At 42.7% G+C, this 23,659-nt stretch overlaps 1 protein-coding gene across 2 annotated transcripts; it reads right to left on the bottom strand.

Moving 5' to 3' along the window:
* Nucleotides 1-400: 400 nt before the first annotated feature.
* LRP3 (LDL receptor related protein 3) lies at nt 401-22,797 on the bottom strand. Of its 2 annotated transcripts, none has more exons than XM_018086324.2 (7): nt 22,612-22,797; nt 19,179-19,226; nt 13,423-13,561; nt 4,837-5,045; nt 3,465-4,551; nt 2,175-2,307; nt 401-1,230 (listed from the first exon to the last, which is right to left on the bottom strand). In XM_018086324.2, the coding sequence occupies exons 3-7, from the start codon at nt 13,434-13,436 to the stop codon at nt 427-429; spliced, it is 2,247 nt and encodes a 748-aa protein (XP_017941813.1). In that variant the 5' UTR covers nt 13,437-13,561; nt 19,179-19,226; nt 22,612-22,797; the 3' UTR covers nt 401-426. The 2 variants fall into 2 exon arrangements, with proteins under 2 accessions (XP_017941813.1, XP_017941807.1); XM_018086318.2 differs by having other exon boundaries at nt 22,628-22,796.
* Nucleotides 22,798-23,659: the final 862 nt, after the last annotated feature.

Below are 23,659 nucleotides of genomic sequence, written 5' to 3'. Positions count from 1 at the left end.
AAAAGACAACAATGTTATTTCTGGCTTAGTCCTCAGCGTTACAATGACTGGTGTGTGCCCCAGGTTCCAGCAGAGTTCTCTCTAGTTCAGTAGAAAAGCAAAGAAACACTAATTCCCTGAATGCAGAGTGAATAAAAGTACAGAAAAGATAGCAGAGGATGGAGATGCCTCCAAACTACAGTGACACATTCCTGCTCTCCTAGCCCCTGACATCACACACTGGCCTACTTCTGCCCCACTGGAGTTTCAGGAATAGCAACCAAGACATAAAGTTGTCCCATTTAGCCTCGTGCTGCACTCCCTGTGGGATCAAACCCGGCGCTTTGAAGAGACAAAGTGGAGAGCAGCCATACCACCATCACCAGAGTGCACTGGCACAGAAACAACCAAGTTACAAAAGTTACAGGGCCAAACCAAAAATTTTTATTAGCAAACAAGTAAAGACTCATCATCACTGGTATTGATTTCAGGGAGGGGAGCAGAGGGCTCTGACATTGGCACTTCCACAGAATGGCAACAAGCCGCGTGAACACCCAAAGGCTCCTCCCGGTGTGAGTTAGGGCAACATTGGCTTTGTCCATCCACATGGATATGAACATTCACAGGGCTGTCTGGATAACCAGACTCCCACTTTTTTAAGGGTAACCTACATGGCTCTTCACTCAGCGGATGACTTCCACTTAAACTACTGTCCTCTGGGCCAGTCCTCCTGGATGCTGACCCTCCATGGATCGTTTCTGTAACGCTTTCAGACAAAGGATCTCTGAAAGCCTTTCCTGAATCCACTTTACTGGGTTGCTTAAGCTCTCTGTCAGAGTCAGCACTTAGAGGTTTATTGGCACGTCCAGCCTCGGGCTCTGCATGTGCTGCTGTGCAAGTGCTGGGTGAGACGCCGGCAGGCGATGGCTCTGTGACTTCAGTCTCTGGCTGCAGGCTGCTACATCCAGCTTCTTGTGGGCCCCTGGCTTGGCCATTTGCCTCTTGACCGGGTCCTTCTGGGGAAGCTGGGGGACTCTGAGTAGCGCCATCAGCACGGTTGATGATGCCATCCCCCAGTGTGGTCTGTGAGGTGCGGGCGGGTGTGAGGAGGGGGATCTGTCCCCTGCCCCGAGGTCTGTGGAACAGTCTGTTCCAGAGCCTGCCCAAGCGCCGCCGGGACGAGCTGCGCCGGGACGAGTGGCGCCTCATCTGCCTCCTCATGGCCGTTCGGATGTTCTGCAGCACAGAGGCCTGTAACACAGTTGGAACAAAACATCATTTCACACACACTCCAAAGACTTCCCCTAAATCCCGTTCCCCCCACTAATATCTCCACCTGACCAGAATTCTCAGGCTCCATCTCTACGCTTCCTTGGAAAATGCGTGTTTTCTAACAAAAAACAAAGACAGATCTGCCTGTACCAAAAGACTCTCAAAGAATCACAGATTGGTTTGGGATGGAAGGGACCTTAAAGATAATCTCATTCTAACGTCCCTGCTGTGGGCAGGGACACCTCCCACTGGACCAGGTTGGTCAATGTCCCATCCAGCCTGGCCTTGGACACCTCCAGGGATGGGACATCCACAACTTCTCTCCCTTACAGTGTTTCCTGTATGAGTTTAAGCTCTACCTGTCTGCCCAGGAAGGTACTTTTCCACTGGAATAACAAACTACAAGTGTTTTATCACACTAGGAACTGTATCACAGTTGGATAATTCTGACAGGGTACAGGAGTTTTTTGAGAACTCAGCAATTACAGAGAAGAATGATTTAATGGCTTGCCACTGTAATGTATCTGTAAATGGAAAATAATCCCAGAATTTCCCAAAAATACTGCTAGGGACCTTACTTTCTTATCACTTCAAGTACATTCACAACTTCAGCTTGAAAAGCCTTTTTTCTATTCACTTTCTGACCTTTCTCTCTAGTTCATTCTATCTTGATGTGCAACAAAAGAGCATGTGTTTATCTCACTGCTGTTCCCTAGCAAACACATTTAATATGTTCAAAACTACCCACAGCACCAAGCTGTGTAACTGCAGTCCTTCAGCTCCATGTAACACACACACACATTTTCATATTACTGCCGTATAATTGGCACAGCCACGACCGAAACACACTTCCAGATTGATTCTATGTCATTTATACAGTAATTTGGCTGCTGGAATGTTCACTGGCACTTGTGTCTGCATACTTGTGATGCATTGTACACAGGGAAATCTTCCACTGGGGGGATGAGTCCCTGTGCAATCAGCTGTCCGTAGGAAGGTGGAGCTTCCCGCCGCACGAACTCTGCCTCCAGCCGCGTCATCTGGGTCTCGAATGCTCTGCAAACAGAACCAGAGAGAAAACATGGAAGAGAAGGAACAGTCACTTTGTCCTGCCTCCCTCAGGTTAATGTGTAAAAGCACTGCCAAAGGGTGCTAGCAGCAAAACCACAGACCTTTGACTAAGCTCCATGAAAATCTCATCAGGATGTGAAAATAAACAAGAGAACTCAGTACAGGGTATAAGGACCCGTGAATCAAACCAGCAAACTGTCTGGTGCAGCCTCAGGTTGCACTGCGTGGCAGTGAAAGTTTCTTCAACTGGTCAGTAACTTGTCCAGCAAAGGGCCCAAAGGTTATTTGTGCAAAAGACAACACTAAGACCTGGGAACAGTCACACAACAGGGGCAGTTTGCAGCCACAGTGAGCTTTGGCTGTCCTGTCAGAACAGAGGCACTGAGGAGATGAGGGGACATCCTCCCAACATAGCACAGGGGCTGTTTTCCAGCTCTTTCATCATGCACATCTGATCAGGAGAGAATGTAAAGCACACTGCTTAACACACAAACAGTGCCAGCAGCAGGGCACAGAGCTGGTGCTCACGACAAGAGATGGGAACCAGAAAGTCCCTTATGACTCTCCCAGAGGGCAGAACTACACCTGCACAAACATCTGACACAGGCAAAGAAACACACACTGCACATACAACAAGGCACGTAGGACCAGGGAAAGGGGCACAGCTTGCACCACAGACTGCTGCCCAGAACAGGCCCCAACACTGCAGACATCACTTTTAGCAGAACTAAGGACTAAGGAGGGGAGGGGTTAGAGGTGGTTCAGTTCAGATTCAGTGAAGACTTCACTGTAGCAGTTCAACATTCAGATTTTAGTAGGGGTAAGGAGTTTGTTGCAAGGAGAGGAAGAAGAGGAAATTACTCAAGACAGATTCAGTTAGATACAGATTCTGCCATGCTGCACAATAAATGTGTATTTCTCATCGATCACAGAAGAGCTGACATTTCCCTCACTACTTCTGAGAATCTTAATACTCTTCTCTAAGCCTAATGCAGTGACTGCTATTTAGCTGTCAGCAAGTCCTTGGATTTGATTTCACAGTATTTTGCAAATTCTCTGGTTAGAAATCAATTTTTTTCTCTTTTTAAAAAATGGAAAAAACCACCCCAGCTATGGAAGCATCACCAAAGCAAGATGCTTACCTGTATTCCCTGGTCCTCAGAGAATACAATTTAAATGCACAACCCAGCGCTATCACCAGCAGCAAGCCACACACGAGACTCCCAATCAGAGCAGCTGTGATGACCTTCCTGGGAACAATCACCAGGCAGTTGTGTTCATCACTTCCATCCTGGCAGTCCTCTTGGCCATCACAGCGCCAAGTCTCAAAGATGCACAGATTTGTCCCACAGTGGAAGTTCCCTGGCTGGCAAGTAAAGCAGTTTTTTTCATCTGAGCCATCTGGACAGTTTTTCTGGTTATTACAGCGGTCAAGTATGGAGTAACAAAGCCCACTGTTTCCCTCACAAGGGTATTCGTTCTTCTGGCAGGCAGGGCAGTTCTCCTCATCCTTGCCATTTGGGCAGTGCCACCAGCCATCACAGTGCTGCTTGTCGGTGAAACACTCCTCGTCGCTCCCACAGGGGTGCTCCCAAGGGAGGCAATAGCCTTTCACCTGATAGGTGGCATTGAACCCATGGCCAGTGCTCTTGGAGCGGGCGTGGTACGAGACAGTGAGCTGGCCCTTGGACGACTCCACGCTCACCGAGTGCCTGTTGTTGTGGTGGGAAAACGTCTGCATGAGTCTATCCCCCCTCTCCCCGATGCCGTCGTACACCTTCACGTAGTCGCTGTAGCCCAGCTGCAAATCCAGCTGCAGCAGCACGTGCCGGTTGTCCTGCGTGTCCACGTACCACGTGCAGCGAAGGTCCGACCTGCTGTGGTCGGCGCGGAAGAAATCCGGGGAAGCAAAAGAGCCATAAAAATTACCCAGCCTTTTGCCACAGGAGAGATCAGGACAATTGTCCTCGTCCGAGCCATCGCTGCAGTCCTTGACCGAGTTACACCTCAGCTCGTTCACCAGGCATTTAGTGGAGTGGGCAGCACTGCACTGGAACGTTCCTGAGGGGCAGATGCTGGAGGGAGGGTCTGTTGGAGGGACAGTGCAGTTCCTCTCGTCCGAGTTATCACCACACTCATCCATGGAATTGCATTTCCAAGTGCTGGGAATACACTTCCCGTTTGCACAGCGGAATTCATCCGACTGGCACACAGCCTGACCTATCTTTCCTGTGAAAGAGGACAAGAAGAAAGAAGTCAGGATCAAAACTTTTGCAGATATCTGATGGAATTTTTTAATGTCTACTGTCCTGCATGTCACAAGTCAATCAGTCAGGCCAGCACACTTCAGGAACACTGCTTAAAAGCCCAGTGCAAATATTATTAGTGTTACCATGCTAACAGTTTGTAGTCATCAAGACTGGCCCAAGACTCCTGACGAAAAAAATAATACTACCATCTTCAAGTTTTGCCAGAGGGAGTATAGGAGAAGGCAAAAAAGCTGTAAGATTTTACCTCTAATATAAGAAAGGCGAAATCCCTGAGCCTGTCCTGAGCTTGATGCATCTGAGTGAAAAAATATCCAAACATGGTCCCTCGCAGAGATGAAAGACGGAGGAATGGAAGAGCCACACACTTTGTACTCCTCCCTCTTGGAAGACGGGCCGATCATCAACCAGTCTACTGCACACTTCTGAGACTCTTCCAAGTCAAAGTTCTTAAAACTGTTAGGGACAAAAAAAAATACAAGTCACAGAGAGGCCATGCATGTGGAACAAAGCCAAACAGAGAAAAAAACAACTCTAACAGCTGACTTCCTGTGCCAAGCAGTGCTGACATAAAGACATCACATGCAAAGACAATGGAACATCTACAGTACCTTGAGTATATAGAAACAAAGCACATCCCCCCATCTGGAAAAGCACCCATCTCCCAGGCATAAACATCATGCCAAGTAGCTCCAAAAGCTGAGTGATTCCTTTTTTACTCAGTCCTTAAATAAAACTGCTTCGTAAAACACAGATATGAGGAAAAGCAAAATTCCAGAATACATTATACAGAAGATAGATTAATTTCAGCAGTTGTTTCCAACTTTAACAGCTATGAAACTAGGGATGACAGGGGTCACTGCTGCCTTGGAAAAGGAACAGTAGGAAGCAGTACAAAGAACCCTAAAGGGTTAAGTATTAGAGACACAAACCCACTCTTCAAGCTATGGACAGGCAGGGAGAGAGCAAGAAGAGAACAGGGGTAGAGATGGAACCTAAAACCTAACACCATTATTTTTTAATTCAAAGACTAAAATATTCCCTTTCTGGGAATGCAAATGCAGAGCAAACAAGACTATAACCTTTTAACAGTCAAATTTCCAGCCCTTCTGCTGACCAAAGCCCAGTGATTTTTCAGTAGTAGCTTATCTAGAGCAAAGATTGTTTGCAGAATGCTGAACACAACCAGATCTCCCTTAACTTGTGGCTCAGGAACCACACGTGGTATTTGTCCTCTGATGAAACAGACTGAATTTGCATTCAGTAATCTGCAATGGCAACAGCAGATTGCACAGCAAATCACACTCAGTAGGAAAGGGCACACTGCTCAGACCACTTAGAAATGAATTTTGGTCCTCTTTCATGTCCTCTTTCAGCTACACAAAATTTACTTGGTGGAAGTTTGTGCCTGCCCCATGCAAACACCTGGACAGAAGTTTCAGAAAGGCTGAAGAGCTGCTGCAAAATACAGACCTCCCTCCACAAAGGACTTTTCACAAACATAAAAGGCAAAGTCTTTGAAGAAGATAAATGGAAAGGTAATTTTCTGATATCAGTGTGTATTTACAAAAGGCTGTCAGTGCCTGCCAGATCCTGCCCTTTGAAGGTGAAAGGGAAAGAACAGCAACTATACAAACTAGCCAATTTATTTAAGCAGGAGACCCAGCCTACAGCAGCTGTAGGTTCTGCCAAGCACTCCAGCTTAATAACCCTCAAAAAAAATTATCAGCAAGAGCATAAGAAGTGAGGGAGCACTGAAAGTGTTAAGTTAATATGGAAATTAAGAGACGTCCAACAACATAAGTGCAGGCAAGGACAATCCACCCAGAAACACGTCTTTTCTCTTTTCTAACTCTTTTTCTCCCACCCAGCTGGGAAGAAATATTCCTACAGCACTCAATTCTTTGCTATAAGCAATCTCATCAAGCTTCTGAAACCAGCATATTTTGCAAGGAAGTTTTAGATGACTGTGCAGTCAGAATGAAAAGATTGAAGTACTCAGCCATGCAAAGATAAACTAAAGAGTATTTCTGTCACAGGTGTTCAGCAAAAAACGTTTTTAATGGCCAAGAAAGTGTATGAAAAGCACTGCAGCATGAACTGGAATTATACAGAGCATCAGGGAAACTACAGGCACCCACATCAAGTCTGTTACAGGAGATGTGAGGCAGCATCACTGAGCTACCACATTGGCTTTGCACTCTGAAATTCATTTTGGCACCAGACATCACCTAGGGTTTCTACTTGAAGGACTGTTTGTAGGGATTTCTTGTCATAAAGACATTTTGAAAAAGTGTTAGAAATACCTATCTGCCCAAGAACAAAAGTTTTTAAGAATAGGGAACAGTCACTAAAGAAATGGAAATTCAAAACTTGGAAGGAGGGGGTGAGAACGAGTAGAAAAACTTCTGCTTGTGCAATACAAACAAGATCATTTACTAAGTCTTTTGATCTCTTACTTCTGCAATTATTTTAGATGTACCAAGATCAACCTTAAAAATATAAACAAATTGTTCTCCTATCCTACCCAGTTCCCAGCACTTCAGCTGGGTCCCACAGCCACTGTTTTCCCCACTCTGCCAAAAAGAGTTACTTTTTTCTATCAAGTAAATAATTCACCCAGGGCAGATTTTGCCTATATAATAAGCTGCCTATACCTTACAATAAAATGCATTTCTTTCTAGGAAAAAAAAACAAAACAAAAGGTTTAACACTTTTAAGATTCACAAAGAATAGAGAAAAGTCAGCTACAAGCACATGCCTTGCTTACAAACTCTTCTGCAGATGACAGCAATAGCTGTCGAGTATAATTAATATCTTTTATTTGCACCTTGAAAATTTAGTATTGTACATTACTAATAAACATCTTTTTTTGGTTTATTATAAAAGGTGTGGAAAGGGAAGAACCTTTAGTCCCACTTTCCAAAGCAGAAGACCAGGCATACCGAGGATAAGTGATTTTCCTGAGTGCCAGCTGTGGGTCTCAAATAGATTCAGAGCAGAATCCCACAGTTCTCCACTAAAAAATTCAAACTTTAGCCACAAAACCAACAGAGTAGAAGGGTGATGAGGCAGAACAGACTTGCAAGGAAACCCCATGTTTAACAGATTCATGCTTCTCAGAGATGCACGAGCTACTGAAACAAAATGCCTTGGTATTTGAAAAGGGTCAATACAGAATATTCACAAGAACAAGCTCTTTTACAAAACCAAGTATATCTTAATCCCAAGTGCCCAGGAGTTTCAAACACCACTGAATAAACACAATTTCTCTGAAATACATTCTAGATCCAGTGCAAATAGATACCATAGCAGTTATAAAATTTCTTCTTCTAAGGGTAAAAGCAAAGTCAAAGGAATTATGTTCCACCTCACGCAAACTAATCAACAGATGTATTTTGAACAAATTTTCCTTTGATTAAGGCACTGTCACTTCACTCCAGCATCTTTTTAAGTTATACTGTCCCTACTAGAAGGAAATTTTTCCTCATTTAAATTGATGGTGATTTTACCCAAGACCAAAAGTATGATATATTTGAATGAGCCCTCACCAAAAAAAGCACTCCTTTGCAAAAAAATACAAACCAACATGAATACATATGAGTGCACTTAGAAATACATACAGTTACTTTTCACTTCTGTGAAATTTTTCACTTTGTGCATTCGTGACAACGAGGTTTTGTGTCACAAGTTTCTGCCATACTACTCCTGACATTAAGTATATAACTGATTTATTTTAGCTGAGAGTCCTGAATACTGTGCTCAACCTCTGCTACTCCACTTCTTTCATCATCTGTAATTAGATCTAGTGCTGCTGCTGTTACAGTCTTCTGAAGAATAATTTAATTCTGCTACCCACAAAATAGAGCTCAGGGACATTTATTTATTCAGTTGAACTTTCTCAAACTGGAATGCAAATTTTTTCTATCAAAAGGATTAACCCAGTGGTTGAAGGAATGATGGTATGCAGTGGAAATAAGGGACAAAGCCTTGTGCTTGTAGGACTATACAAACAGTCTTTGGAAAAGTACTGAGTTAAGTCTGTGGTTGTTGTTGTTGAGGGAAGGCCCTTTGCATCCAAAAGCTGCATTATTTTTTGTGACTAAAACAAGACAGAGGATCGAGCCACAGTGAAACAGAGCACTAATGCATAATGTCACCCATATGTCAGGCACTGAACTCCAGCCCTTGCACTCCTCAACTACAGCCTTCCCCACCTGCTCTAGACATCCCCCTCCACCCAAGAGCTTCACTCCTCTGCTTTAGCATCCCAAGTGGATGATGGAGGGAAGGAGAAGCTGGCTCTGCTCCGTGCCCAGAGCACACAGCCCCAGCTCACAGCACAGGGACAGCAAAAGCTCTCCAGCAGTGGTATTTCCAGCACTGGAACTGCACCACCAACAAAACACAACACCCACCACAGAAAATCCTTCAAAATGCTCTGGCCCTCAGGCTGTTCTCACTGCTGCCTGTGGAGCTCCAAAACAATACAGGAAGAGGGAAGGAGGTTGGTATACATGACCAAAATTACTGGACCAGGTTCTGCAGCTTTTGCCTCTTCTGAAAAATTCTATTCAAAAGCACTTACTCTAGTTATCTTGCTCTTGGAATGTCTCTTCCACAGCTAATTCCTTTAAAAATCCCCTACTTTTATATAAAAGTACAAGAATTGTCTAGTAAACACCATCAGTATTCAGACTTTGAGGATCAAAACAACTCAGTGTGAACTGACAAACACAGCACTAAATCTTGTTTTTACTGAATTCTGCAGAAATCAGTAAATTCATCTGATTTTTCTTTCAGTGGTATGATACTGAAAAAAGAGTTACCTCCAACAGGGAGCAGAACTCCAGGAGCTTACAGAAAATTACAGGGTCAGTCATATATATCAGTTCTTGCCTATGTACTCAAATGAAGTAACAGTAGCCTACAAAGTCCTATTAACTGACAAGTATTTTATGTTGCTTGAAAAGAATGTCATTAAACCAGATTATCATAAACACACATTGACAGTCTGTACATACAAGAAAAATGTGCTACCTGCAAAACTCACTGCTTAGCAGAGCTAAGCTTTTTACCCTTTGCACTGAAAGCAGCTAGGAAAAAAAAGTACTTCCGTAAATAAGGTAGGGAATTCTCTACACCCCTGATGGCAGTTTAAGCATGAGTGACTAGAGATTAAAGCAAAAAGAAAGAACCCCATTCTTAATAACTGGAAAAGGGCAAACATGGGACGCAAAATCTGAATGAAAGTAATTAGTAAAATAAATGAAAAAGTAAATGTCCAATTTGGCCCTCTAACCTCCTTTTAAAAATTGGAGAATAAACATTATGTAGCAGAGCACAGTCCCAAAATAAAACAGAACTAGCCAATTAAGCAAGAAAAGTTACTTCTATTTGCCAACTTCTCAGAACAAGTGCAGACTGTGAACAACTGATGACTTAATTGGCTCATTAAAAATTTCTGCTTAACCACTGAAGCACAAGGATCTGAAAGTCAGGAAAGCTCTGTTCTGCTCCCAGCTCCCAAGCACCAGCTAACTGCATAACCTCAGGCAGGAGACACTGGGCCTGCTTCTTCAAAATCTGAGCACATGCAACTGAAGTGGCTATTTTAAGTTTTTTTTCAAATTAACGTCAAGTTCTGAAACTCTGTGAGTTTGGTAAACAGGCTCTGAAACAGCCCCTTTAACCATCCACACAATTACATACCAGCAAGCCTTTACAGGAACAGGTCTTGGTTTTACTCAGAAATTGAGACACAAATCACAGAATCACAGGTTGGAAAAGACCTCTGAGATCATCGAGTCCAACCTGTGACCCAACCCCACCCTGTCACCCAGACCATGACACTGATGCCACATCCAGTCTGTCCTTAAACACCTCCAGGGATGGGGACTGTACCCCCTCCCTGGGCAGCCCCTTCCAGTGTCTGATCATTCTCTCTGTAAAGAACTTCTTCCCAATGTCCAAGCTAAACCTCCCCTGGTGCAGCTTGAGCCTGTGCCTCTTGTCCAACTGCTGGTTGCCTGGGAGGAGAGACCGACCCCCACCTGGCTCCCCCCTCCTGTCAGGTACCTGACAATTCCTTCCTCCAAAACCAATGTCATGAATCACTGAAGAGAAAGCCAATGAAGGTGATTCCCCCACCTCAATTAATAAGAGACAACTTGAGTGGTTCGCTAAGCAGATTGCTTTTCAATACTCTCATCCGGAATTCTGAGCATGGGGAAGATTTTACTCTCAGTCCCATAAATTCCAGTAATAAAATAACAAACTTATACTCTGCCTGCATCAGGGTTTATTACAACCAGCAGGTTAACAGCAACTGCCAAACAAAAATGATTTTGATCTTTTTCTCAGATATGAGGAAACATACACCTATAAAGCCTGTAATGGATGCTACAAAGGCAGTTACTGCATGTGACATCTTTATCTGATCTTACAGGATTTTATGTAGTCCTCCATGAAAACAAACATAAAAATAGAGAAAATAGGTGGGAAAAATCAAGTCGTTTCCAAAACAATAACTAAAAGACTGATTACCTGAATTTAAAGAGACACAACATAGCCCTGGAAAACAGTGGCTACAGACTTGTTCCCAGGTGCCAACAGAACCATTCCATCAGACACACAAACTTGGAAGAAAGGACTGAAATGTGTGTAACTAATAGAGAGGTATAAGCATGAAGAACATAGATTTCCTGTTCATGGGAAATCTCCCTCAAGGATTTCTAAAAAGTAAACTATAAAGCAAAACAATAAGCATGGAAATGAGAGGATAGGAAGAAAATCAATACACCCACATGAAAGGCAGGCATTAAGACAAAGCTGCTAAAGGACATGCCCACAGGAGCCAGCACCTTACATCCACAGAGAGATCTGGGCACTGTTCTACTGAAAGCTGTTGAATAAACAGGTTTATAAAAAATGACCACCGACTGCAAATGGTTTAGAAATTAAAAATACTTTCAATTGCAATTTTATCTCTTAATGACTCCTGCTGTATCTCATTATATATATATATCCCTTATATAACACTGCTGTCTTACTGTCAATAAGAACTCAAGATCAAAGGAAATGCATTCAGCCTAACACAAGACAAAGGAGATGGGGTTTTTCAGAACCTTTCAAAATCCATATGTTAGTGTAGGAACTGTGTTTGATTTTCCTAGGAAAATTCAAAAAGCTGCATGGCCTTACCAACACCCTGTCAGGACAAGAAGCACACCCAGCTACTCAGAGGAAAGAATGTTTGTATCTGAACCCTCTCAGCTTGCCTATGTCATGTTAGCCTGGGCAAGTCAGCTGCTTCTTTCATGTCCTTGGCACCACAAGGGGTACAGCCTTGTAAAGAAACCCTCAGATGCTGCAACATTTTGAATTTCAGACGCTGCAGTGAGTCATCCCAAGTACATTTATAGTCAGAAACGTAACACCACAACACTACTCCCTGGGATGTAAACACACAGCTCCCATTGTTTGCATGTGCAGAGGAGGGCAGGATATGGATGTGTGTTCAGTGACAGAAAACAAACCCATTAAGGAGAAATCTTTCAAATCATATTGCTGTGCACACGTCTCAGCTGTATACACATCACTACCAGTTTCTGTACCTCACTTTCCTTTATTTCCTTAGCTTCTGCTACACTCACACTTGCAGAAGAGAGCCCTAATTCTAACTGGGAGCTCTGAGATGCTTTCACAGCACAAACTTCAGTATCATTCTCCAGAGCCAAGTCCTGTGTCTCATTTGTATGCTTTCTCAGAGTTTCCCACAATCTCTGCTTTGAAACAAATTCCCCAAGTCCAAGACAATGTAATGGGGTTTAAAAGCCTGTTTCTATTTGTGGATCTCAAATGCTGGCAGGTACCTACTTCATTACTTTTGATGAGTAGTTCCTATTTTGAACTACGGATGGTGGAGCCCTCCTATTATTCCATCTGTGGCAGATTTGTTTTTAATTGCTGAGCATCTGCAGTTGAAGAGGTTTGCAGTCCTTTTAAGCAGCTGAGCAAAGAATGAGCAGATGGTGTCAAATACAACAGTACTAAAAACAAAAAAAAAAACCCTCTCCTAGGGTTTGGGGGTTTTTTTAAGCAAGAAATTCTTGGTTTGAGGATTCAACAATTAGCCCAGAGAAATTAAGCAAATTCACAGTATGCTCATATTATAGCCTAAACATTCTTAACAAACCATTTGTAGTATATTTTAGTCTTTATTGAATAGTATTTTTCCAGAATTGAGCTAAAATTGTGCCACAAATGCTATTATTTAATTTGTTAGAAATAAATATTAAGCACAAAAGCAAGTGTCTTTTGGTTAACAAGTAACAATAAACAATAAGTATCTTTGACTATTTATTAAATATAGCACCATTTCAAGATGTTAGAGAAAAAGCCATTTTTGCTGTAAGAATTTTATATATCCCACTGGGGCTGTTCTAGGTTTTATAGCCTTTACCTATTCCTATTTATAAGTGATGAAGAGAAAGGGGGTTATTTAATGTGAATAAATATATCACTGTTTCCCACCCCCTCATCTATCAGAGGTACATGAAGTCTCACACGGGCATTGTGAAGATAAATATATTAAAAGCCTACAGGTGACTTGTATGATAATGGATGTCAGGAGTAGCCTACAGAAACAGGACACAGTGAAACATTTCTAAATGAGAGAGGTGCCCAACCTGTAATCATGTTCCAGTGTTATCAACTTTGACCACCCAGCAGCTCTGACAGACAACCTCACACTGGTGTATCAGGTAAGAACTCGCATTTTCTTTCATTTCAGCAAAGCAACCCTTTACCTCCACAGAATATCAAGCCATACCTAATTGTTATCATGTCTCCATGATCTCCTTGAATGTACCAGCTGCAGTTTATGGCTGGAGGATAGTTCAGTGGCCAAGAAGGGCTATAGATGACTCCTCGTCTCTCTGTGTGCTGTTCCAGTTCTCCACTGCAAGCAGCTGTTAATAAGGGGGGAAAATAATATTGTTAATGCTTTGCCTAATCAACAACTCCCATCAGCTACAAGAGCTTTCATCAGTTTTTGGGGATTGCAGGCAAATGAGAGTCAACACTTTTATCCTCTCACTGCTTTCTTCCCTGCCCTGGTTTTTAATTAAGACACCCACAGCAAGTGTAGGCAACACAACCTGCACTTCAATGCAGGACTAATCAATAACCCAGTGTGAATCTACCAAAGGCTACAATCAATATTACTGCACAATCTGCCAAGAGGCTGTAACACAGAAAGCCTTCTTACCAGCTCCCCAAAGCCTGGGTAGGTCACCCAGCAGCTGAAGGAGATTCATATTCATTGTAAAGTAGCTAGAAGCTCATTTTGTTGTAACATGTTCCTGGACATGTTGTTTATTCTTCTATCCATATGACAGACCTGAAGAGTTTGTAATGGTTAAAAAAATACCACCACCCCCCCCAAAAAAAGTAAACTGGACTCTGATGTCAAATGTTTATACTGAACATTACTAAAGTACTTTAAATTCCTTCTGAACTCACATAGATGGGAGAAATTTTCCAGACAGGGAGAGGAGCAAACAGGGCTAAATAAAGCTCAGCATTTTCAAAGCACTTTTAGTTCTTCCTATGGAAAACAGTAGGTTACATCAAATACTTATAATTTGTAATTAAGCAATTCAAAAATGAAAGTGAAACGTTCTAAGGAAAATTTGGAAAGCTGTTCTGATGGGAAAACATACTCTTAGCAGGCTACAAGAGGGGAAATTCTCTGTAATGCAATAGCTATTCTTAACATTCTCCAAAACTATTTTTTAGACTATTTTTAAAACAAATTACTATCTAGAGCATGACTTGTGGACTGCAGCCAAATATTCCAGTTTCTGACAGAAGCTTACATTCTTGCAGCTGAAAAAGGTAGCAAGGGAAAAAAAAAGGTTGCCTACACTTTCAGGTTCCTCATACACAAACACCCCCCAAATTAACTGCCTTATAAATGACAGGTTTGCAGCACTGCTTGAAATCCAGCCACATAAAGACATCATTTCCAATTCCCAGCTGGGGTCAGCTTTAGCTGCACTGGAGGGATGGAGGGAAGGAGTGCCTGCAAAGCTGCCTGGCTGCAGTCAAGTCAGGTGGCAGGGCTGCCTGCAGAGCTCCTGGCTGGCCCTGGGGCTGGGCTGCAGCACGTCCCCAGCAGGAAACCCGGGCCTGGCTCTGCCCTCTTTGTTCACAGCAAGTGAGAACCACAGGAATATAAAAAGCATGAGGTAACTTACCTGAGGCAAAACATTTTTTAAAAAAAGCCATTATTTTTATTCTCCGAGTAGGGCATTCCACTGAAATATATATGCATATAATTCCTACTAGTTTCAAAGGCCACGAAAGCATACAGACTACATAAATACACAAAAACATCTATTTTCCAAACAAACATTTTGCAGTAACACAGTTACAAAAACAAGAACATTTTTGTTGTCACAGAGAGGCTCCACTCTAGGTGCAGGAAAACACTAAGACACAGATGCAAGTACAGAATTATAAAAGCAAATGTAAGATCCACAAGATTTTTCGACTGTAGCTCTCAGTGTGTTTAGGTCTAGAAATGTGCTCCTCCAAATACTTGTTACTGCATCAACATATCACAGCAGCAAAAGAGGACCTAGAGAACCACATAAAGGAGCTTGAAAGGGCTGCATTTCCTCGCTGCCAGGTTACTAAAACTCCAAAATGGGAAGGAAACAGGATGCACAAAGCAAAATAGCAAATAAACCACACAGCACTAGCCAGAGCTTCCAGCAACAGCTCTGCAAACATTTCTGTTGCCCTTGGACCAAATACTGTTCTGAATTAATATCCCTTATCCATAGTAAATGCACTAGAACAGAATCACAATTGCACAAAGCCTATTTTAGCTCCATTCTGAGAAGGTGCCATTGACTGGTGGTTCCACATGAGCACCTCCATTGACGCACTGCCAGTCCAGTTAAGCACAGCTATTGTTCTCCCAAATACTTGTTTCTTTAGGAAGTAATTACAAAGATCGTGAGCAATAGTTATCTGAAGTATCCCAGGTTTTCTTGAAGTAACACTGAAGTAGCATTTTTTCTTTTGCAATAATGTCCAGTTTCCTAATGTGTCAGCAGAGGAATTGCTGTAACATCCCACTTCAGGTTTTCAGCAAAGAACACTTTTTCTTACATAGCACTGCACATCTGACACAAATGTGGGGTGTGGAAAGAACCAGCACGAAGAGAAACAGATTTTTCCTTTCAACAGAAGAACTGTGGCTGTGAAAATCCCAAGACATAGCACGGTGAGGGCTGCACTGACACTATATGCCATTTTGGGCAGGTCATCTGACAATGGCTATTGTTGCCCAAGGCTTTACCCCTCTGATGCACAACAAGCATTTCAAACTTGCCCGACTCAAAATCAAAAGGACAACTGCTTTGCTCTTGCAAAGGGTCCTGATTTGAATGGACCACTAATCTGAATTCATATTGCCAACATTTAATTACACTATTTTAAGGATAGGTCCACAGTCCTCTAAACCTGTTGGAGCAAACTGGGGACACATCCCCACCCCCACCTCCCAAAACCAGTACAGTGTTTACCCAAACCTTACTTAATTGCCCTGCTTTTGACACCTTTCTTTTCCCATCAGTGCTCATTACTATGGGATTTGCAAATATCAGTTGACCTCCTTCCTAACCAGTCACCTGCCTCTCTTCTCCTTGTGCACTGACAAGGTGGAGTACCCAAGTGCTGCTTTCAGAGGCTCTTCTTTCACCTACATAAATTTTGTAAGATATTTATGTACTAAACACGGCCTTCAGTGCTGGCAACAAAACGTAAAACCACACCAGGGCACAATTTTTTACTCTTAGAGCTTCAGTATCAATAAAAGGGCCCCACTTCCCTCCTCAGCCCCTGGCCATGAAGTCTGCAGAGTCACACACAGGCCCAAGTACTGTGTTATTAAGCTGGGCTTAAGCATGACAGTGTGATTCCTTAAAGAAAATAAACAAAATCCTGTTCAAATTGCCAAGACATCTGAAGGAAAGGGAAGTTCCTAAATAGAAAGGCACAGTCCTGGATTCTGAAGGTCTTATCATCAGTGACAACACACAAGAATAGCAGCGATAACACACTTTCAACCATTGTTCTGTGTCCTTCTGCAGCCTCTCTGCAAAAAACTGGAAGAAAAGTGAACCCCCAATTTACTAAAAGCTCCAAACTGCCAAGTTTTCCACACTTAGCACTGCTGGAGAAACAGAAAATAATATCAATCCCTGGATTGGCAAACCAACCCACTAAAAATCTTACTGAGATGGTGTTTTAAGAGAAAAGATAAATTCTGGGGACAGACAATAATAAATCTTTCATAAATTAAAAAAAAAACAAACAAACTGAAAACCAACCAACTAACCAAAAAAATCCCAAACTTGAAATAAATGCCAGAAGAGATTTGAGTTCAGAGAGTTTCTGTCAAGCAGGCATAAATCTTATTGAGGCTCTTTCTGTAATAATCAAATGGATTTCTTCCACTGTGAACAGCAGTAGGTTCCCTCTGCCAGTTAAATATGGCACAAATACATGCAATAAAGTTTCCAAAAGTTTTATATTAATAATACTACTCCTATTTTTGCAAGAGCACCTGTAACAAAACAGACACTGATCTTCACCAAAGGACAGTGCTGTGCAGGAATAAATTTTCAGATAATCCCAGCAGAAAACAAATCCTGCAGCTTCACACTTCTGCCATGCCCCAGGGTCTGTCCCAGTCTCAGGGGACACATCCCAACCATCTGCTCCGGGATAAAAGATGGTTTGCACCTGCCACAAGGAAAGCAAATGCTTGGCAATATACATTTCCTCAAGTAGCTGCCTTGGAGTCAGCAGGAAACTCTCCCCAAGTTCTCAAAAGGGTCTCCCAAGGAGGGTTTGCGCACATGGTTTAACGCAGGTCCCTTATTCCTGTGGAAAAAGAGGACTTCAGGCTCCACTGTACATTGCCCAGTCTCCAGCTGGCTGCTCCTGCCCCTGATCAGAGCCAGTGAAGACACAGTCCAAGGGTTTGCCTCGCTGAGCTGACAAAGTCTGAGCTCACACTGCTGGATCAACAGGCTGAACCAGCTCCCTGTGAGCCAGGGCATGGGGGCTCTGGGACAGCACTGCTCCCAGGCAGCAGCAGCTTGCCTGGCTCAGAGGCACTGAGTACTTACAACCTCTAAACACAGCCGAGATGGTGCCTCCACCTGCCTTCTCCAGAACTCACCATTTCTGCTGTTATTTGCTTTCTGAGGAGAAACTGCATGACAGCTTATCACAGAGCCCAACTCTGCAGCAAGCTGCTTTGTCAGGACGTGTTTAGGTCAGCAAACATTCCTCCCAACTTTTATCTGGGCTCCTCAGGAACATCTCCTGGTGAGACAATCCCTGGCAACTTACAACTGTACCAGCCTAACCTGCCATCCTCCAGTGCACAGGTGAGAGAAGCTACACGTGGGTCACACCATTGCAGTGACCTTTCATGATCATTTTTGTCCCCAGCTCCACTTAAACTGCCAGGAGACAAGGTAACTCCAAACTGGATGAAGACAAGAAAGCACAAAGGCTACAGTACTCTGAGGTTTTCAGCATACTGGAAAGAATAAAAGCCAGATGTTACAGCTCTGTTTCTAGCAAAAAAATCAGCATTAGAAAGCAGCAGAGCCAACTGGATGAAGTATTACATATTTCAGGCCAAGGCAGCATCACCAGTCCAGGCCAGCCACTGTATAATTACTTAGTTTACACTTTGTAAACTCATACATCACACAGCCAACAGATGCCAAACTCCATCAAAAGCCAAAGAACCATTCAGACAGAACAGACTATGACACAGATGACACTCTGCATTTTTTCCAATGCAAGAATGGAAAATACTGTGTGGCAAACAACACATGTCCTACATGGCTCATCCACACTTCCTTTAAGCTAAATTTAAGGAAGTTACCTAATCATAAAATCATTACCTTCTGATTTAAACCTTTTTAATTGATCTACCTCCTTAGAATTATTTTTGTTTCCCCATATCCTTTCCTACTATTCCCCTTATTTGGCTTTTTTAATTTAAGTTGCAGCCTCTTTGGGCACAAAGTGAGCCTACACACGTGATTGTGGATTGACAGGCAGAAGAGGGCCCTTATCACTAAGGGGACCCTGATTGCAGTAAGTCACAGAACTGTCACAGAGAAGGAAATTACACCAGGTGCTGCAATTCTGGTTGAATTTCCAAGTCAACATTCATAAGACTTTTTTAATATTCTTGTTTTAGCTCCCCGAGGAATGGGCCACTATCCCTGGCTTGATATTCCCAGACACATGTTCTAAACATAGTTTTCCCCTGAACATATCAGCATGTACCATTCTTTTCCAGCACAGTGACACTGCTGGAGTCTACAACCCCAGGAAGACCTAAAAGTCCTAAACTTCCTAAATTGTCATTGTTAGTCTCTCTCAAACAAAGGTCATACTGTTTCACTGAAAGATCTCTTTGTGTGGGAAGAGACAGTAACAGCTCAAAAGAACAGTAAATACAATAGGAAAGGTATGTCTTACCTAGTGAGGTAACAGAACTTTCGATTTTCCCAGTCAGGAAGAGATTCACTGTGTAAAGACAGAAAAAGAATGTTCAGACAGGTTCCAGTGGCACAGGGTGGCAGTCAGTAGTTAACCATTTCTAGGTGTTTGCTGGGGTGTTAACAGAAATGCATAGCAGTTTTCCAACAAAATTCTGCTCATCTACACAAGCAAATCATGTAATCAACCATTATCTTTCATTGTAGCTAAAACAAAGTCAACACACGATGTTAGTTTAGTATCTGTCAAACATGCTACCAAAAACTGCCAATCTCTTCTAAATCGTCTTCTGTGGGATTTTTTTTCATTGAGGGAGACAAGAACAATTCCACTGAAACATTCATCATCACAGCTAGTGACTTTACCTGCTTAACTGCTGGAAAATAACTAATGCCATTATTATCTTCAAATCCATCTCCCCTGAATAAAGCGAAGTTTGTTCCTCTCAGGTAAATGTCACCTTAAAAATCAACTGCTAAAGCTAACATGATTGCCTTGACTAAGCTAAAGCAATGAAGCTTTCAAAAAGCTCTACTGGTACAATCAAAACAGGATGAGGCAGTACTTGCAATACACACCCGACTTGCAAATTAATTTCCAAAGACTCTTCACTTACTCAAAAGTCTCCCTCCACGTTGTACACCATTAGAGTGATCTGGTAAGAGTAGTTATTGCCAAAAAAAAAATTTGTCCTGTGTGATTCTTACTCCAGAGGTCAGCATTAACATGTAGTTCCATATTAGCTTCCCCATACATTCTTTAAGGTACTTCTCTAACAATTACAGCGTGTTCCACTAATTGCTCTCATTTCAATAGTAATCTGTGCTCTACAAAGAGAGCCTATTAATAAAGTAACAAATGTTTAAAAGAATTAGAAAGGTTTAAAAGGTTAACAGAAGACTTAATTGACAACATCCCAGTCCAAGCACTCACTCTGGCTTTATTTTGTATGTGTTAAGTCCTAAATATTTTAACAGTCGATCCGTTTGCAAGCATTTAGTAAAAATCAACAACAGAAGAGAGGAAGAGAAGCTGTCTGTGTTCCCAACAGTCACTTCGGAAGCAGATGACAATTAACACTATTTATGCCTTAGAGTGGGCCCCCATTGTCTGCTCCACTGTCCAAACACATGACAAAACAATGAGCCTTGCCCCACCACCTTCTGGAATAACTTACACCAGCACAAGAGGAAGAAAAGTACGGACCTCTAAAGAGGTGGAAATAAAAAAGCTAAAAACGATCCCTTAGCTTGCCAGTTCTGGTTTTCAGTTTGTGGTGGATTTGAACTACCACCACACTGCAGAAGTCCAGGTGCCTACAGCTGTCTTCCCCTGACTTACACCTGGCTGTCCACAGCCTGGATTTCCTCCTTCCTGAAGCCAGAGCTTTTTGCAGACAGTGATTCTGGGAGGTGCACAAACTGCTACGGACCTCAGGCTGAGGCCAGGCCCAGCAGAACAGAGAGAATGACTGGTGTTACTTGTCACAGAAGTCTTCGGGCTCTGCCACAGGGGCAAGGACAGCAACCTCTCCCTCCTTCTAAGTGGTCATGGTGCTAAGAGCTTTCAGGAACACACAGAGGAGGGCGACTAAATGGCAGCACAAGTATGCTATGGCCTGAGAAGAAACACACTTGAGCCACAGATTTGTGTTTAAAGCATTAACATGATGTTCAGAGGACCTTAACAGCACTGATTTTATGACACAATTAATGCCCATAACATCTGCTCTCTGATAATGACGATGTAATTATTTCCTGTGTTTCACAGCGCTAGCTCACTCCCACAGGTCAGGAAGCCTACCTAGGAGCAGCACTGCCATCCTGCCCCAGGAAACAGCAGGGCTCTGCTAACTCCTGCTCTGAGGAGCAGCACATCCGTTTGTGACAAGCCCTGGATCACAGCAACAACAGCAGCACAACATTTCCTCACGTGGTTTCAAAGCACGGCTATTCTGGTAACCATAGTAATACAGTCATAAGGACTGAGAAGAAATTAATCAGTGATTAAGACACAAAATTATATGCATGAGAATTAAAATGTTTTGTCTTGCTCCAAAGAAAGTACACGAATATACTCTGCATAACCATTATCACCACAAGTGAAAGGAGTGTCTGAGGGTACATTGTATAGAAAAGTCTGGGTCTGTACCACCATCCTACAGTCTTTCTTCATGTTTTATACCTGAATCCTCCCAAAAACCATAAGAGGACATGGGCTCTGAAGCAGAGGTTCCCTGGCACAGCTGATGAGGGGCCCTTATGCCCTTTAAATGGAAATATGTAGGATAAAGACATGGGGCATGACAAAGTGGAGTTACCCGACTCAGAGCTATGTTACTGGGAACTGGGAAACAGAGAGCCCTAGTTTACTACCAGAAATACAGTTATAGGCAGCTTTGCACACCAGACCTGGCAGATACCTAAGAAGGACAAGCCCAAAAAAATACTCTTTTACCTCTGCAAACACAAAACTTCTACTGGCTGAGTTGCAAGTTCTTTGCTCTCATTTTCAAACCCTTTCATACTAAGAAGTCAGCAGTCAAGAACAGTTTTCTACATATAAATCAGGTACCTTCCACAGCTACTGAATAAGCTTACAGTTTGCAGTATGTGTTTTGCTCACTCTCAGTCTCACTCTAGACCATCAAATCAAACCACAAGAGCACTGTAAACCAGCATTTTCTGAAGCACTCAGCTCTCAAAACTGTCAGAGGCTCAGAAGAAAGAACAGCCATTCCCTGCTGGTTTTCTTGTCTCTTGTCAAAATAAAAACAGGTGAGAGACTAAGGTCTATTAGAAAGTTTTATAAATGCTTTTTTTCTTAACTGTTGGGAAGCTATGGGAAAATCAGAAAAAAACCCAGAAGTGGTTCAGTTGGCTTGAACTCCCTGTAGGAAACTTCCTGTGCCTATCATTTGGATTGCTAAGTAATTCTCAGGGTGAGGTTTTCAGCTGGGAAAGAGGTTTATTTGGATCAAAAGGGAAAATTTACATCTTGGCACCTCCGAACCAAATGACAGCTACCAGGTTTTTCCCACAGCCAGAAGGACAGACATCAGCTTTGCTGATCTGATTCCTTCCTGTGAAGGAAACTTTCTATGTCCTCCAGAATTTCTTGAGAATGATAAACAAAATGGCTTCACAACAGAAGAGCTGAAACAAACCCAACTCCAGCCTTGGGAGCAGCAGTTTCCAGACAAGGTCACGCAGCAATGGTCAGTGGCAGTGCTTTGATACAGACAGCAAACACACACACAGGCCATGGGGAAACAAAAAGTAAAAGAAAAGAACAGCAAAAAGCAAGAACCAAAAGCAAACATGAAAGGAAAGGACACACGAGTAGGAAGTAAAACACAGAAATAGTTAAAGTAGCAGCATTATATTCTTATGGGTTCACTGAAGCAGAATACCTTACAAGCTTCCCACCTCTCATGTTTCTCAACTTCCACTACTGTCAGTTGTGCAAGGAATAGGAATAAAACATTCCAGCTGAAAAGAAGAGCCAGACAGTGAAATTCTAGAAGTCATGGAAAGCAGAAATCTACTAAACTTTCAACCTGGCATCACCCACGTCTAACTACAAGAAGTGTTCTCATTTCAATTCTGGAGTTTACATAATCTTTTATTATCTTATTAGTCATTTTAATAAGAACTGTGCTATTTCTGTTAAATAACAAAAGCTTTAACGAAGGTCTGACTGAGCAACAAAAAACAAAACAAAACAAAAACCCACAAAACAACACCCACAAAAACCCCAAGAAATTTGGTGGAAATTTGGTGAAAATTTGTATCTTTTTCTAATTTTAAATAAACAATGCAGCAGACGTTATCCTCACGCTGTGCACATCTCTGAAGTCCCTTTAAGACTCTTCAAAAAAAAAAAGTACTAGCTACAAAGGACGTGTAAACTGTTTTGGAATTTTGCTAGCTTTTAACATCGTACTTATGCTAATTAAAATACATAGATTTGAAGTAACCAGAGCAACTTTTAAACTTCAACTTCCTACATTTCTCTAGGCAAGCACCAATGTTACAGAAACACTTCTACAAAAAGAGAACAAGCAGCCTGGCCACGGACATACCCACTTCTGATCGTTTATGTAACAAATAGTAACTGCCTCTGAGGATTATTAAAAATGAACTCTAATCCACGTTATTAGCAAGTAGCTGTGGGTTTAGCACATTCTGGATGAAGGAGCTCTGCCAGCTTGCCCTGTAAGTGTGAGGAGGGCTCGGTGCAGCCCCAGCTGACCCACCAGAACCCTCGGGCAGGGCTCAGGAAGGGGCAGCTTTAATAACTCCTAATTTCTCCGTGTCCCTGTCGACACACGCGGGGCCTGTCTCGTTGCAGTCAGAGGTGCCAGCGCTCCTCCCCGACAAAAAACATCCCCCGACAGACCGGGCTGACAGACCGGGAACCAGCACCGCGCTTCATCGCGCTGCCATAACTCAACACCT

The sequence above is a fragment of the Manacus vitellinus genome, unplaced genomic scaffold, assembly GCF_001715985.3.
Source record: "Manacus vitellinus isolate BGI_N305 unplaced genomic scaffold, ASM171598v3 scaffold_10_pilon, whole genome shotgun sequence".
Taxonomy (NCBI): domain Eukaryota; kingdom Metazoa; phylum Chordata; class Aves; order Passeriformes; family Pipridae; genus Manacus; species Manacus vitellinus.
This window is presented reverse-complemented; position numbering and strand designations above follow the sequence as displayed.